General features: G+C 39.0%; 1 protein-coding gene across 1 annotated transcript; it reads right to left on the reverse strand.

Moving 5' to 3' along the window:
• Positions 1-12,358: 12,358 nt before the first annotated feature.
• On the reverse strand, positions 12,359-13,198 carry LOC141594858 (uncharacterized). The gene has a single exon (XM_074414847.1). The coding sequence runs from the start codon at positions 13,196-13,198 to the stop codon at positions 12,359-12,361; it is 840 nt and encodes a 279-aa protein (XP_074270948.1).
• Between the last annotated feature and the right edge of the window lie 4,909 nt (positions 13,199-18,107).

Genomic DNA, 18,107 nt, shown 5'->3' on the forward strand with positions numbered 1-18,107 from the left:
GCCAAGAGAGGTATGCAGGGATACAGGGGATGGCCAGCATACAATATGGAGAAGACATATACCTAGCATGGGATGCCAAACAATTAGGCACATGTGTGAATTAACCAAGTCTAAGTTAGTTCCTATTTATAAGGAAGACTTGGTACCTTATTTCCTCATTATTAGTAGCAACAACCAACAAACTCCAGTCATATAAGAACAAACACTCGGTCAAGAGAAGAGAAGAAGTCAACTATAATTAAAGAAACAACCCTAGAAAAGTGGAGCTACCTCCTACTCACAAGCAACCACTCTTTCTACTTCTTCTACTATAAATACGAAGCAACAAAAACAAACACAACTCATCACACACTCATCTAGTCTAACTCAAGAAAATACTACAATTATTTGGCAATTACACAATTGTTCTTATACTACGTAAAATACATAGTGAATACTCTCTTGGCTTGGTGCCCGTGGTTTCTTCCCATTCAAGAGTTTTTCACGTATAAATCTTTGTGTCATGTCTTTTTTATTATTCTTTACTTTTAATATGTTTATTTTTACTTTTAAATCAACCCTGCAAAGGTACAACCACAATACCATCATAATAGGATGATAGTAGTTAGCCTCACCATAATCTACCCTGGCCGGAATATCCTGGAATGCCTAGCCGGATTCCAGACTGCGTAAAATTCGGTTAAAACAATTAACGCCCACCGTGGGGCAACTAGTTTATAATTCCTACAAATTATTCCTAATGTCTTTTCTTCTCCACAAGAAATTTTGAGAGCCTTAAGAAAAATCGATACAAAAATTTCCATAACTCTACACTTCGAATGGACAAAAGTTGATTCCAAGAGAAATATTGTCAAGACACACTAGAAGCCCTTCCAATAACCATAAGTATAGCATTGTATAAGAAAATGTAGAGTTCAAGTGAAATTTTCTCACTAAAGAAATTCAAAGATAAGTCTTTCTCATATCCAATACAAGTTTCGCAAACTCTAAGCAATATATCTTAAAATTTTGGTACTTTGATCTTACTTCAACATTTAAATTTTATATTTTTTTGATTCTAATAATTTTATATTCTTAGGAGATGCAACTTTGAACTTCAAAAATCCAAGCCTGGCGGGAAAACTTGGTCCTGACCGGAACATGCTTGAAAGTCAGCCTTGAATAGTATCGATGCAGGACAGTCCAGTCTTATCAGAATTTCACGCCAGGGAGAAATTTCTACCAGGAATTATTATCCAAGGCTATTAATCTATCATGATGGACATGCTATCATATTTCACATGAACGATTATATCATACGATAAACCTATTACGAGTCACAAAACACATGTATGCATACCATTTTCACTAATGATCATATTCCATGCTATATGTAAACAAGCTTTAATACTATAACAAATATGCATCCATCTCATGATTCACATAACGTTTCCCAAACTTCTAGCTACCCCCGTAGTGTCCAACTAAGACGATAGGCGCTAGCTTTGGCATGAGGGTACCTACTCATCCAAAACCGATCTCCTATTGTACTCATGTCGGGTTCATTTTAGTTAGACTCTCCTAGGTTCATTTTTGGTTCACTGGTTTTAGGTTCCAAAATCGCCGCTCTGATACCACTTTGTAACACCCCAACTATCTGGCCCAGATAATTGGAGCGTTACCATCTCGGTTTCACATGTATAATTGTACATATTCACAGAAAATCCGCATAAGCAATCGTCACACAAGCTAGATCCGTCTCGTAAAACCGCCTTTTAAAACTCATTTCCTGAAATACGATTATAATACGAATACGTATAAATATACTCATCTAATCATATAAATACATGTATACATACATATAAATATACGAATCCAATACGTATACAATTACGTATAATTATACAAATCTAATTATACCAATACGTACAATTATACGAATCTCATACGTATACGACTAATTAAATACGAATTAATTAATTAAATCAAACCCGTTTTAAAGCTATTTAAAAACCCGACTTAAACTACCCAAACTCGTCTTAACACACTTAGTCATACAATCACCCAAAACCACCACCATGGGCCACCACCCTGCCACCCACGGCCGACCAAGGCAGCGGCACCAACAACCTAGCATTCGTCCCCACCAACACCATTATTCGACACATACATAGACATACACGGTACTTTCTTCAAACACCGCCAAACCACTAACACCATTTGCACCACCGCCACCAGCCCAGCCATGGTACACTGGTCATGCCCAGTGATACCTGTCGATGTGAGTATCAAAAATAATATTTATAAAACCAGACTACTACTAGCAAGTGGTAGTAAGGGTCGATCCGCAGGGAGGTAGGGAGATAATAGTTGCTTTCTATTTTAGTCTAAGGGTAACAGTTGTGGGGGTTTGGATTGATTAAAAACTAAACTAAATGCAAATAAAAATATATAGGACAATCAAAATAAGCAATACAAATAAAGATGTGAACAAATAATGGAAAGAAGCTAGGATGGTTGGGTCACTACAGCTACGATGGCACATAAGTCTAGGTAAGTCTCGAAATACAGTCGTGGGTGATGGGTATGACAAGTCCTCTCGGTCTAAGTCAACTAATAGCCCCTCTCGGTCTAAGCTATTAGTCCCTAGGTGTCACTAATACTAACTTTCGTTCTTGACTAGCGATCCTAATGCCTAAATTACATTATATTTCGATCTAGCAATTTAGCCGTCTTAATTCGTTAATTTAAGTCCTCCCCTATCTTTCGATCTACGGGTTGGTCAAAACTAAGCATCTAACAAGTCTCCGTTAGGTCTCATTGATAGATATTGCACTTAACGAAATAAACGAAACAAATCAGGCACGAAGGTGGTCGATCGACCAGCTACCCCAGTCGATCGACCAACCGACTCAGTCGACCGACCAGATAAGCCAGTTGGTCGACCAAGCCCTAATCCGAGGGTAACCTATTCTAATGCCATCTACGCTAATAGTTCGCCTACATCCTAGCAATGGTAATTTAGCTACACATATTAAGATTGATAACAACAACTAAACTGATGAAAAGCATAACGGATTGCATAATAATACTAGGAGAATGAATAAATTGCATAAAACTATGAATAAAGGGCTTAGGGTTCCTAAACTAGCAATGACTAATCTAATGAAGCAATAAATGTAAAACTGAAAATAAAAGAACAAGAAGAATACCGAAACAAAGAGCAATGAATAAGATCCGGAAGCAAAGTACGAACTTTATTGAGGAACTAAAGTATTTGCATGTAAACTATGCTAAACTCGAGACCTAATGTCTCTCCCAAAAACCCCTCATTATTCTGAAAACATAGGTTAGTTATATAGGAATATCACGCACTCTTATTCCTAAACCTAAGAATACATTGGGCTTTCTAATTCTCGATCTTTTAATTTGCGCATCAGCTCGCGTGGTGGTCGATCGACCACTGAGGCCAGTCGATCGACCAAAAGTCTTTGCATGTAATTGCATTTCGACGATTCTCGCAGCGCACCGATCTTAAAACAACTGCCATTTCTTTTTTACTTGGTCAAATCATCCGTTATACGCGGCGTTGGAAAGCTAAGAGGATAAGCTTTTATCTCCAATTAGAATCACTCCATTATAAGCTCTAGAACTCGAGATATAGCCATCTGAATGAGGCTGCAATATCGTGAAATGATTCTTTCCTTGTTAAACTCGTACGCACCCTTGCTTTTGCTATCTTTAGGCCTTGAAACGCACACCAAGCTCCTTCCTCGAGTCAATACTCCATGTCAAATGCAATGCTAAGTACTTAGGGACGGATTCGGCTTATTTTCCGCTGAAATCTTCATATTCCTACAAGATCACAAGAAAAGGAAGAAATACACAAAACAAGGGAAATAGTAGCATAAACTACTCAATTGAGCTCTGAAATGCGTGTAAAATAGGGTGTAAAACATCGTATAAATGACACGCATCAAACTTCCCCAAACCAAACCCTTGCTTGTCCCCAAGCAAGAACTAGACTTGATCCTAAAACCTAATGGAACGAGTTCAATCTCAGAGCGAAATGCAAACTGTCAAGCCTAAACCAATTTAATGCAATAACCAACAATCAATTAGCAATGTGAATCATGCAAACGAGTTATAAAGTCGTTAAAAACTGCTGAACCGTCAACTGTAGAGACCTATCAAATTGGACTCTCACGGGTCGCTCAAATCACTCAAATAAGCACAAGGTGAATAATGTATAGATAAAAAGAATTCATTTTGTAGTGACACTCACCTAACTACAACCTATAAGAACATGCCAGCAGTCTAATATGAAAATGATCTCTACAACCGTACATACGCATTCCAACCATACAAATGGCCATGACACATGCCGAGGTAATATGGATATGTGAGGTAATGGGTAAGAAGAGGCAAAACAATTATGAGAGTGTGGAGGTATAGGCGGCCAAGCTAGTACCCAAACAAAACCATATGACAACATCCACTTCCTTACACAAAATTAACAATAAAACCGGTGCTAATAGCAAGCACAAATCTCACAACTTCCATAAAAGTCAACTCCCAAATGATGATAATAAAGCATGGGAATAAAATCACCGACTAATCCAAACTCAAACCATATGATTTTTTTCGAACTTTCTTTTTCTCAGGCTTCAGTCGATCGACCAATGAGTCCAGTCGATCGACCATGTATCGAACTTGTTTCCCTTTTTTTTTCGAATCATTTTTCTTTTCTTTTCTTTTTTATTTTTTCAATTCTGTTTTTTTTTTCTTTTTTCTTCTTCCCAACGTCATCTCAAAATGAGCATTAGCTACCAAAAACGAAGTAACAATCCCAAAAACTAAACTACTAGCTTGACAAGGGCAGGCTAAATGTAGGATGTAGTTAGCGGGACAAAAAGGCTATTTTTGGCAATGTGAAGCTTATGGGCAAAATGAATAAAGGGGTGACCTCTTCCACATGTGTCAACTAACCACGAACCCGAATACATACAGGTATTAAGCAGATTAAGTTCATATTTATGCAAATTGATGTAACATGTCTCATAAGGAGTAACTACTCACAATCCTAGATAAATTGGTCATAGATGTCACCAGTTATAAGCTCTAAACCTCAGAATATGTAAGTAGTTTGCCAAAAATCAAAGTCAAGTCTCAAGATTCAGCGAATAATTAACGAAAACTCGTAGATATGCATATGTGATTCTACTAAAAACATGTCAATTTAGCACGGCTCAGGCATAAACAGCTGAAAATGCAATGTCATCATTGAAATACTACCGTTCCGACCCGACCTATATGCTAAAATAAACGTGGATTTTTTTGGATTTTTTTGAAATTTTGCAATTTTATTGTATTTTATATATATATATATATATATATATATATATATATATAGAAATGAAATAACAAATGCAAACTGAAATAATAAACGTGAAACGGAAATGCAATAAAACATGTGAATGCAATGCAAAACCCTTCCCCAAACCAAATCACACAATGTCCCCATTGTGCAAAATCATGTAATGAAATAAAAGGAAAATGGGAATTTGCGATAAATTAACTAAACAAGACATGAAGTAAGGACTCGGAACTCACAAGTCTTTAAGCGCAGCAAAAGGAAACCTCCCCAAACCAGCGTGAGCTAGGAGGTTTCAGTAGCCAACAGTGCTACCAATAAGTACCTGAAAAGACAAACAATACCACGCATAAAACGAGAAAACAATTTATGAAACGCAACATTATGTGTAAAATAAAGAAATAGAAGAAAACAGAAATGAGTCAGAGAATAAAGTGGAGAAAAGACTCCCTCAATTCTGCAAATCGATCAAACACAGCAGGGGAATGATCGAAAACAGGTACCGCAGCGAACATGGTCGATCGACCACATCACCCAGTCGATCGACGAGAGTGAACAGGAATAGAAGCTCCTGGAATTCGCAGCTCAGTCGATCGACCATAGGAGGCAGTCGATCGACTGGAAAACCTGTTGTAAGTTCTGATTTTATTCGAATTAGCTCAATAAATTGAGCCAACATGATCTATAAACCTGCAAATACACATAATAGCGCGCCCAAAATTGCGCAAAACCCAAAGTAACAGTCTAAAGACGCAAATTAAACTAAGCACACACTAAGAGTTTTTATTTCTAAACAACTATGAAGTTTTATTCAAAACAAAAACAAAACACATCCGGGTTGCCTCCCGGCTAGTGCTGGTTTCGGACAGGTCCCGCTCGACCTCTTTTTTTCCAGCCAACTACTCTAATTGAGCCCAATCAAAGCAGCTCAAAGCTCGCAGCAACCTGTCAAATAGGTGAGCATGTGCTACACAAAACTGTAAGTAGCACCATAAGATAGTAATAACATAGGAAATTAAAATGTAATAACATTTAAGCCTAACAAATTTCCTATGACAGCTCCCAAAATTGTCCACAAAGCTATTCTGCCCTCCAGCTAAGGGCGGAATATAAAAGCTCAAGTTAACCACAGGTGGAGAATTAACAAACTCAGGTGCATTCGACTCAATAATAACGCGAGTAGAACTAAAATACTCTGACGGGTATGAAATGTGAGGTGGAGGAGTCTGGTCAACTAAGGGAGAAGGTGGATAATCGTCCCAAATGCATGGAATAACAAAGTCAAATGGGTCAATGGGGTCTCCTAAAATAGGCTCATCATCAATATCATCATAAGTATCCCATTTAACCTCTGGACTATCACTCTCCTCATCGCTAGACTCGTCAAGATGGAGGTTCTCAAAGAGAGCCTCTAAATCGTCCTCACTAACATTGCAAGAATCATAAAGGGGTTCTAGACTATCCTCATAAAAAGGATTGTCAACCACGCTAATGGTCTCCTCTACGTCTCCGTCGGTATTTCCTAGATTGGTTTCTAAGGTCTCACCCACCTCCTCATCTGAGTCAACATGAAGAGAAAAAGTAGGTTTAAGAGATTCAGTAGCAAACCAATTGAAGAATTCTAATACCTCAATTACGGGGATTCCTTCGAAATCCCACTTACCTATAGACTCGAGGTATGCTCGCGTAAGGTCATTCATATGCCGGACAATAGTGCAGCATATTTGGAGATCAGAAAAGGCATCTCGTCTCGGCTCAATAAACTCCCAAAGTCTGGCTAAATAAGCACCAAAGATTTCATCCTCTTCCTGTGGAAAACTTAGAATATGAAACATGAGAACGGTCTCAAGGAACCGAAGTTCCCTGAGACTAAAAAAAAGAAAGACTAAAATTAAAAACAACTAAAACTAGCGCTGCCTCCCCGGCAACGGCGCCAAAATTTGATACCTATCGATGTGAGTATCAAAAATAATATTTATAAAACCAGACTACTACTAGCAAGTGGTAGTAAGGGTCGATCCGCAGGGAGGTAGGGAGATAATAGTTGCTTTCTATTTTAGTCTAAGGGTAACAGTTGTGGGGGTTTGGATTGATTAAAAACTAAACTAAATGCAAATAAAAATATATAGGACAATAAAAATAAAGATGTGAACAAATAATGGAAAGAAGCTATGATGGTCGGGTCACTACAGCTACGATCGCACATAAGTCTAGCTAAGTCTCGAAATACAGTCGTGGGTGATGGGTATGACAAGTCCTCTCGGTCCAAGTCAACTAATAGCCCCTCTCGGTCTAAGCTATTAGTCCCTAGGTGTCGCTAATACTAACTTTCATTCTTGACTAGCGATCCTAATGCCTAAATTACATTATCTTTCGATCTAGCAATTTAGCCGTCTTAATTCGTTAATTTAAGTCCTTCCCTATCTTTCGATCTACGGGTTGGTCAAAACTAAGCATCTAACAAGTCTCCGTTAGGTCTCATTGATAGATATTGCACTTAACGAAATAAACGAAACAAATCAGGCACGAAGGTGGTCGATCGACCAGCTACCCCAGTCGATCGACCAACCGACTCAGTCGACCGACCAGATAAGCCAGTCGGTCGACCAAGCCATAATCCGAGGGTAACCTATTCTAATGCCATCTACGCTAATAGTTCGCCTACATCCTAGCAATGGTAATTTAGCTACACATATTAAGATTGATAACAACAACTAAACTGATGAAAAGTATAACGGATTGCATAATAATACTAGGAGAATGAATAAATTGCATAAAACTATGAATAAAGGGCTTAGGGTTCCTAAACTAGCAATGACTAATCTAATGAATCAATAAATGCAAAACTGAAAATAAAAGAACAAGAAGAATACCGAAACAAAGAGCAATGAATAAGATCCGGAAGGAAAGTACGAACTTTATTGAGGAACTAAAGTATTTTCATGTAAACTATGCTAAACTCGAGACCTAATGTCTCTCCCAAAAACCCCTCGTTATTTTGAAAACATAGGTTAGTTATATAGGAATATCACGCACTCTTATTCCTAAACCTAAGAATACATTGGGCTTTCTAATTCTCGATCTTTTAATTTGCACATCAGCTCGCGTGGTGGTTGATCGACCACTGAGGCCAGTCGATCGACCAAAAGTGCTGTACAGAATTGCATTCTGACGATTCCTACAGCGCGCACCGATCTTAAAACAGCTGCCATTTCTTCGTTACTTGGTCAAATCATGCGTTCTACGCGGCGTTGGAAAGCTAAGAGGATAAGCTTTCATCTCCAATTAGAATCACTCCATTATCTGCTCTAGAACTCGAGATATAGCCATCTTAATGAGGCTGCAATATCGTGAAATGCTTCTTTCCTTGTTAAACTCGTACGCACCCTTGCTTTTGCTATCTTTAGGCCTTGAAACGCGCACCAAGCTCATTCCTCGAGTCAATACTCCATGTCAAATGCAATGCTTAGTACTTAGGGACGGATTTGGCTTATTTTCCGCTGAAATCTTCATATTTCTACAAGATCACAAGAAAAGGAAGAAATACACGAAACAAGGGAAATAGTAGCATAAACTACTCAATTGAGCTCTGAAATGCGTGTAAAAAAGGGTGTAAAACATCATATAAATGACACGCATCACCCAGCACTCTTGACCACCACCAGAACCGAGCCCACCCTCACCCAAAACAGCCCACTTACCACCACTTGTCGCCACCTAAACCACCACCCACGACCTTCACTACGGCCTCCACTCAACCCACGACACAACCACCCAAACCCCCACCTAAACCACCACCCACTCTACCTTGAGGCTATGGAACATGCATGAGATGGCGTATACTCAAGGAATTGGGATCTCGGGACCGCATCCTGTTAGGTGGAGGGGAGTTGGGGATTACAGCGGGGTTTTCCACTTCTATGGGGGGGGACATGTCCACATGGGGAGCACCTCAGACATATCCCTACGGCGGCTTGACCCCTTGGTACGTGAGACCAGATGCTGGAGCCGGTGGTGATGTGGGTGTTGGCACATCAGGAGCAGGCACGTCAGGTGGCGGAGGAGGTGAGGACGAGGTGGTGGATGAGCAGTAGCAGCAGGAGTGATACTCCTTTTTCCTCTTGTTATGTTTATCGGTAGTGTTGGATATTAGTTATTTTGATTCGTACTTATCATATTTGGTTTGTATTGGTGGCCATAAGGCCGTATTTGCTTTATCTAAAACTTGTTCTACAGGATTTGGGATCGGATATTCATCCCGACTCGCAGTTATGTGATCATCTATTTTGTGTTTCGTTGATAGGGAGGTATTTTGACTTGTTGCCACTCGACCGATTTCCCCTCACTCGATCGAGTATCTGCAGGTGTGGCAGTTAGGGGGGGTATTCTGATCTCCGGCTACTCGATCGAGTAGCTAAGATACTCGATCGAGTAGGGCCAGCTCGATCGAGTGCCCAACCCACTCGATCGAGTAACACTGTTACAGGTACTTTTTGAGGGTTAAATTGGTTGAATGTTTCTATTTTTGCATATTTCGATATTTATCATGGTCATTGAAGGTTAGCAACATGTTTGGGTCGACTAATTTGTTGCGCATGGGTTCGTGCTTGACTTATAAATGACATTTCGTGGGAATAGATGTGACACAAAGGTTTCTTTTATTACATTCATTTTACATCCTCAACGCCTTCAAGCAAGCCTAACTTATTTATTATCGAAAAGACTCGTTACTTATTTCATGAAATTTCCATACTTCCATTATACATATTGTACATGCATGTCTTTCATGGTCGTTGATAATTATTCTCATAAAGTAACAGGTGTATATAAGTTAATGTTAGTCGTGATTAGTGAGTAATGTCGGCAAGGTGCATTATGTGTCAGGTTATGTGGCAGAAAAGTTGTATGATGGTGAACTTCGGGGACGAAGTTCCTTTTTTAGAGGGGAAGAGTAATGTCGCAAAAGAAAAAGCCGCAATTATAATAATTTTTACCGTATGTTTGTAATGTTTTACCGTATGTTTATAATGTTTTATAATGTCGCTGTTACATTTCGAGTACGAGTTTATAATTGTTTAATCGTCTTGATGAGTAAATGGTATGTTTAAGTAAAAGATGAGTAATTTACAATAAGATGATGTTCATAAAGATAAAGGGATGCCAAGGACAGTAACAGAGTTGTCATCGGTAGTTTTACGTTGCGCGACTATGAATCATACATGGTTTTGAATCTGTAATAGGATTGTTGTGTGACATGTTTTGTGTTGGTAGTTGTTGGCCAGTGAAAGTATTGTCTCGTAGCTGCGTTAATGCGTGTCCAAGGAGTTCGGCGTAGTAGTATAATCGTTAGTCGAGTTGGTCATGTTGGTGCATGTTGTGAGTTTGGTAATTCGAGTAGTGGTTTGCAGAAGCTTGGGTATGTGGTGTGTGTTGGACAGTTGATGATGATGACATAATGGGATAATGCCTCTAGAGAGTAGTGGACCTGTGCCAGGAGAACGGGGGTGTCGACCTTGGGTTTCTTGTCGTGTCGTTTGGGGGAGGATAAGTCGAACTTCGGGGACGAAGTTCTTTTTAAGGGGGAAGACTGTAATACCCGCCCTTTTAGGGATTCGTTGACCGACATTGACCGACCCTTTGGGAGCAGGTGGAGGTTATTGGGAATGTGTGCCAGAGATGCCTAGTGTCTTGTTAGAATATGAGGATGAGTGGTACTCGATAGAGTAGAGGTTACTCGATCGAGTAGCTTTGGTACTCGATCGAGTATGGCCACTCGATCGAGTAGGGCGATTACTCGATCGAGTAGGTCAATTACTCGATCGAGTAGCGTCTTTACACCGAAGGTTTATAATCGTGTTTTGTTAAAACCGCAAATCATTTCCGCATCCCTCATTCAGACCTAGATGTCGCCTCTTTCCTTTCCCTTCACCAAATACCTTCCATGGGAGCCTTTAAGGATGCTAGTGCCTTGAGGATGAGTTGCTTGAGTAGGGTAGCGGTCTTAACGCCGTTGTGAGATGTGTAGGTATGTCACCATCATCGTCTTTGTCTTTGTCGTTCCTTGTAGGGTGGTAGTGGTAGTAATAAACTTGTATGCTGTTTGTATAGGGTTTGCTTGCTTGGTTGATGTCTTGTGGTTGATCGAGGAATTGCTGCGATTGGCTAAAGGTAGGTTCGCCTACTCAGTTTCCGTTGATTGTCTAGTGTGTCGGTTGTTGTATCGTTGTTGTAACCATGTGGCTGATTGTGTATGGTAATCGGTTGGTGTGTACTGTTTCATTGGTTGTTGTAGTGCAGCTGTCTGTGATTGATTGTCTCTGGTTCTCGAGGTGCGTCCTCAGCTGAGTGGAGTCACTTGCGGGAGTTGCTTCACGCCCTAGTTTCGCCCTCCGTGGAACCCGCCAAGGGAGGGGTTGTGCACATTAATGGGACAGGGTTATCGCTCAGTATGATGAGCGGGGCTTAGGTGGGAATGGCTGCGGTCCCCCACTGGCAGGGCTGGTCCAGTGGACAGTTGGTGACGGTGATTGGTTGGAGTGGTTATATCTGGTGTGTGTGCTTGGTTGTGTTTGTAATAGGTTGGTAGTTGATGTTGTGTCTTGCCTCAGTTACTGACCTTGTGTGGTTTGTCTTTTGTTTGTTTCTGTTGTGTCTACCGTGATCTCTTATGGTGAGCAGTCTGTCTTAGCAGGTGCTGTCTTAGATGGTAGCGGGAGTCTTGGCGGGTTGAGTCTTCACGAGTAATGAAAGCAGTAATTTATATAGTTTTGACGAGTTGTATCTTTTATTTTATTAGTTGGGTAATATCAGTTGTAAAATAATTTTAGATGTCCTTTTATTGACCTTTGATGATTACTTTTCTCGGGCAACCGAGATGGTGATGCCCTTATATGCTAGGGAATATCTTGTTAAGGCTCCTTGGTATATGGGAGTATCACAAGATTCCCCAATTTCTTCTCGAATATGGTTGCGAACTTTGGCTGATATAATTTGTAATCTCTCTTTCTAGATTGACGGTGCAACATATTTGGCATTATAATCAGTATTCTCGATGGCTTTTGAAACTTTATCATTATATCTAGCAAAAGCTTTATGAAACTCTAAGAAGTTTCCTCGGTTTTCTGAATTTTCCGACTCATTATGACCTTTCAGAGGGCAAGCCTGTAAGGTTAACAACCTCACTACATTAATTGAGGTCATTAGACGTACCCGATTTCTTTTTATTTGTTCTTCTCGTCGTGAAATCAAAGCATGACGAATATGTCCTCGGTCATTCAAAAGATCAATCTTAGCTCTCACAGAGTTATTATGTGTCGAACAAGGACCTCCACCCACATGAGTAATAAATGGACAATTATCTCCATCATTTACTTTCTTCCAATTGTTAAACCCAACCAAAGTAAAAGTTTTTGTATTACGATTAGGTTTATCTGCAAATAAATAGCATAACAAACAAAACGCAACATTTTTGGAAGTTGAATACTCTAGCCAATCCGGAAACCTTTTATACCATGAAGCCTGAAATCGACGATGATGACTATCGGGGCCTGAAAACAGAAAACTTTTTAATATAGGCTGATAAGGCTTCAATTTTAAATAAGCTCTGCGTGTTTGGTCTCGCTTCTCATATCGGTAATCCCACATAGGTACGCGTAACCCTGGATACCGCTCCAAAGACAAAAGAAGGTCCTTAGTCTCGTCAGTTTCAGTTCTATGTGTTTCAAATATGTTTTGCTCAATAACAGGAGTGGATGATTCAGGCATAACCTCTTCATTTGTCGTAGTCGTAGCAGGCTCTGGTTCTTTTCGTTTAAGAAAGGTGAAAAGATTTGTGTGCTTACTCATTGTCCTATATAATAATGTCAAGTATGTATCAGTATATAATTTTGTAATTTTTTTGGCATAGTAGTGCATCCATAATTTTTTACAATTAACTAACATTAAACAATGATATCAAAATTCTAATAAAGTAGTATTAACTACTAAGTAATTGCATAATATATTAATATCAATCTAGCTTGAATTTATAATATAAAAGAGATCGGACAAAAGAATAAACACATAATTAAAGAACAATGGAATACTAACCTTTTCAAATCGATCTCTTTGTTGATAAAATACCAGAAATTAGACGGAAATAAAAACCCTAAATTCTCAATTGTTCTTCATCCAATAAATCTCAAATCCTAATTCAGATAATTAGATAAAAAAGGGGGGGGGGGGGGGGGACGGGACGGACTGCAGGAGTACTTTGTTGAATTGTTGGTATCAAAAATTAAGCCTTTGGCTATTTATCTTCAAAGTAGTTGATTATTTTGTGTGTTTTAAAGAAAACCATAGAGTAAATGCTAAAAATATTTAAAAGTAGAATAAGAAAAGTAATAATGAATTATAGACTCCTAGGGATAGTAGTTTACGGAAAAGTAGAATAAGGGTGAATATGAGAATTATTTAATTATTTTTAAAAAGAGTGATGTCATGGCTTTTTTACTTTTAAGCTTCCAGTTTTGTTACACTGCACAAACTTTTGGAGATTTTGAGGGGGGGTCAATACCTAGCTTATATTATTTTTTTATTAAACAATTATTATCCATCGTATTAAATGAGAACTTTGGAGGGGGGAGGTGGGGGGGGGGGGGGGGGGGGCTGGCCCTTGTGCTTGTCAATGGACATCCGCCCATGTGCATACAAAATATCATTTAGTGTTATAAGCGGCAGACAACTACGCTAAAAGAGGATATGATGTATGTCGAGTGAAACATTAAAAGATACGTATAGAAAGGTACTGCTTGTCTCGACAATAAACATATGATAAGAAAGAAGAGAAAGAGGATTTCTTTGTTTTTAATACAAAGCTAAAAGAAAGGCAAGTGCCTCCTAAAAAATGAAATACATCTGGAGAGGCCGGCTACCTAGGCAAACCCAAAACTACTCCCTCGAGCGGCTACTAAGGCCACGAGCAGGAGCTTTGCCTAGATCCAAAAGGGAGACAATTATCCCTAGAAGGACGTCCTCCAAAACTGAGAAGTCCTCTTCCTTAGCAACTCTGGTCATGATCCTCGAGGTAGGCTACCTCGTGCAAGCCACGGAGCCACGAAAGCGCATCTATCACCCTTTCTTAATTAGGATCTAAGGCTCAAAAATTGCCTAGACTTCCATCGGCTCAAGGGCCACAGTATCAACCGGAGAACTGGCCGATTCCTCCGAGCTTGGAGTTTGCCTACTCCCGAGCATTATACTCCCCTTCGACTTTGACATTTGGAAAACTTGACATCTAAAACCCTCAAAAAGTTTCAAAAGAGTGAAACACGCAAATGAGCTACGGAACAAAAGTTCACGATCCGCACTACAACATATGTAGGGAAACTGCGGGGACTAGATAAACCGCAACAAATTTCTAGATGACACTCCCGCATTCAAAGCGATAAGGCCCCTAAAACTTTGCCCAAGTACTAGGACCGCGTTAACCTGATGAAACTAAGGACAAACGCTCAAGCGCCTGAACTAGACGCCCTGTTATCTAGGACGAATTGATGGGGCACGCGTAACTAGTCTGTCTGCGTGCCAAGCACTGGTCGCACGAGTCCAAAGCAGTTGCCAGTTGCCACCTCATACACACAGATACCATCTAATATTTATAAATACCTTCCTTGACACGTTTCTCAAAGAACATATGTAAGAGACGTCTTATCTAACAACTTTCTATCTCTAGAAATATGACAATAAAGGCAACTAAGAGAGCCAAGTAATCCCAACCTCAAGCGAGATCCTGACCAAACATCCAGTACCGTACTTGACTCGGCTGTCTCAACCCTATCAAAAATAAACCTAACCGGCTCTAACTAATGTAGTAGAGATAAGTTGGGTATCGTATTGCACGGGGAGGCGGTCACTACTACTTGTTATCTAGTCTGTCTACGGTCACAGAATGAGGTTTGATTGAGTTGTTTTGATTAAACTAATGAACTGAATAAAAACAATAAAAGCAACATCAAGCAAAATTAATAAGAATGAAATAAGATGTGATCAAATAAGAGAAAGATGTCAGGATGTCGGTTCACCATGACATTACGCAAATCAGCTAAAGGTAAGGTCAGTCGGTCTGATGTGAGAAGGGTAGTGGAAAGGTCCTTCTAATCCGCTATCCGCCCTAGATTCTTCCTAAATAGCTTCCGCTCTAATTAGGGTAGTCTATTGTTCATAACAGGTCTATTCATTCAAATCTTCCGAACTAGGTCTGAATTTAACCGGGTTAATTAATTCAGTTGATTGCATTCAACCTAATAATTACTGTTATATTGCTATAAAACAATTCTCAGAACAAAAACCTCTTAAACTAATTATCGCATCATTGTTTTACTATCATGGCTCCCCTAATCCTAGCATTAAGGGAATTAGCTACTCATAACGATAAATAAGACAATAACGATAATAAATAAAGCAATGATAAATATAGTATCAAGATGATTAAAGAGAAATTGCAAAAGCTAATGAAAGCAATTAAGGAACAAGAGATTAAGTGTAGCAAAAGAGAATTAAATTGAATAAGGGAGAGTAAAGAAATTACACAATTCGAAGATGCGGAAAATAAAAAGCAAAGCAACGTTGACAAGAGTCTCGAAATTAATGACACATTAAAGATTAAAGATTCGGAGGTCCCTGAACCTAATTAAGTCTCTCCTATTTATAGGAAAGATATTTTTTTAACCTAATACGATAACTTAAGATATTAAATAATTAAGTTCATGCAAGAAAACCTCGCGTCAGATCTCAAAGTGGTCGATCGAACACCTTCAAACTTCTCGATCGATTAATTCCTAACAAAAACCTCTCGATCGAGTATAAAAACTACTCGATCAAGGAACACCAAATAGCCACTTCTCGATCGAACATAGCAGGGCTTCGATCGAGGACTTCTCACCATCACAAAGCTCTCGATCGAGCAGCTAAGCCAGCAAAAGCTCTCGATCGAGTCAACTGCCACTGAATCAGCTATAAGACGTAAGATTTAGCTTCCGAGATGACTTAACGCATCCCAAGACAGTAGCATTCTCGCTCCAATTATTCCATCTCCTAAATGTAAGCTAAAGGGACAGTAAAAGGCTCAATTCTGCTTCTTTCCGGTCCATCCCTGCAATTAGAACCAAGCGAACCAAAGTAGACTATTCGGGGCATTTTGTTGCCCAAAACTATGGGAATTGCATAGAAATGCGTGCAAATAAGACTTAAAAAGACTATATAAAATGCACGCATCAAATCTCCCCAAACCAAATATTTGCTTCTCCCCAAGCAAACTATATGCAGCTAACTAATGGAACGGAATTAAAACTCAGAGCTAGCTACAAATCGTCCACTCATCAAACCAATTTAATGCAAGCAAACTAACACTTATAGCAAAAATTGTCAAATGCAAACGAGTTATAAGATGTTTATAATAAAGCTTCACCGTCGACCTTGCAAGACCTTCAAAAATGGACTCTCACGGGTCGCTCTTCTCTCATGAAGAAAAGGGTAAACAAATATATGTAAGAGAGAAAGAATAAGAAGTCGCTCACCTAACTACGACCCACATAAACATGCATGTAATATAGTATGACAGACAATTCTAGCCACCGTACACATACATTCCAACCAAACAAGATCCTACCACAGCCGAGCGCTTACAAAAATTTGGAAAAGTGAGGCAATGGTTAAGAAGGGGAAAAACATTTTTGGGTATGTGAGGGTAATAGCCAAGCTAGCTACCTAACAAAACCGAATGAAACATATCCCTTTCTAAACCAACAAAATTAGCACGAATGCCTTTGTTTAGCATGAACACTCACTAAACCAAATAACCAACAACTTCTCATAAGATAAAATAAGAGCATAGGAGAAAAACCGATGTCATTCAAATTCTTTTTTAAAAAATTTTCTTTCTTTTTCTTTCGTTTTTTTTTTTGTTTTTTTTTTCTTTCTTCTTTTTCTTTTTCAATTCTCCTTCTCCATACTACCAACTCCTGTCTTTCAATGCAAGCCAAATATGGCACAGTAAACAAAATACCCGTATAAACGATCTAAACTAGCTTTACAAGGCAGGCTAAATTTAGATATAGTTAAGGGGTCAAAAGGCAAATTTGGCTAATGTGGAACTAATGGGTAGCAATGAAATAAAGGGGTATGTAACCAGCTCTCCTACATGTGACACCGGCCACTAACCCGAATGTATGCACATAATAAGAAATCGAATTTCATACTTATGCAAATTAATGTTACATGTTATGCAAGGAGTAACTACTCGCAATGAACTGGTCATAGATGACACCAGTTTTAAGGCTCCAAAATCTTAGAAATTGAGTAGGTTGCCAAAATTTCAGGTCAAGTCTATTCGTTCAGCTAAATTTTAACACAAACTCGTAGATTAGGCAAAATGACTATGCTAAAAGATATTAGTTTAATGTAAGGCTTAAGTAAAAGGACTAAATGCAAAGCAATTTCATCACTGAAATACAATGTTCCGACTCAACCTATATGCGAAAATAAACGTGAAATTTTTGAATTTTTCGAAATATTTCTAATTTTTTTGAGTTTTTGAATTTTTTTTTTTAAATAAAAGACAATGCAAACTGAAATGCAATAAACGTGAAGGCAAAACAAATGCAAATGCAGACTCAAAGTGTGTGTTGCCCTCCCCAAACCAAAACAGACAATGCCCTCATTGTCCTCCAGCATACACCAGCAGAATAATAGGGGAAAGGGAAAAATACAGCACAAA

Source organism: Silene latifolia, chromosome 8, assembly GCF_048544455.1.
Source record: "Silene latifolia isolate original U9 population chromosome 8, ASM4854445v1, whole genome shotgun sequence".
NCBI lineage: Eukaryota > Viridiplantae > Streptophyta > Magnoliopsida > Caryophyllales > Caryophyllaceae > Silene > Silene latifolia.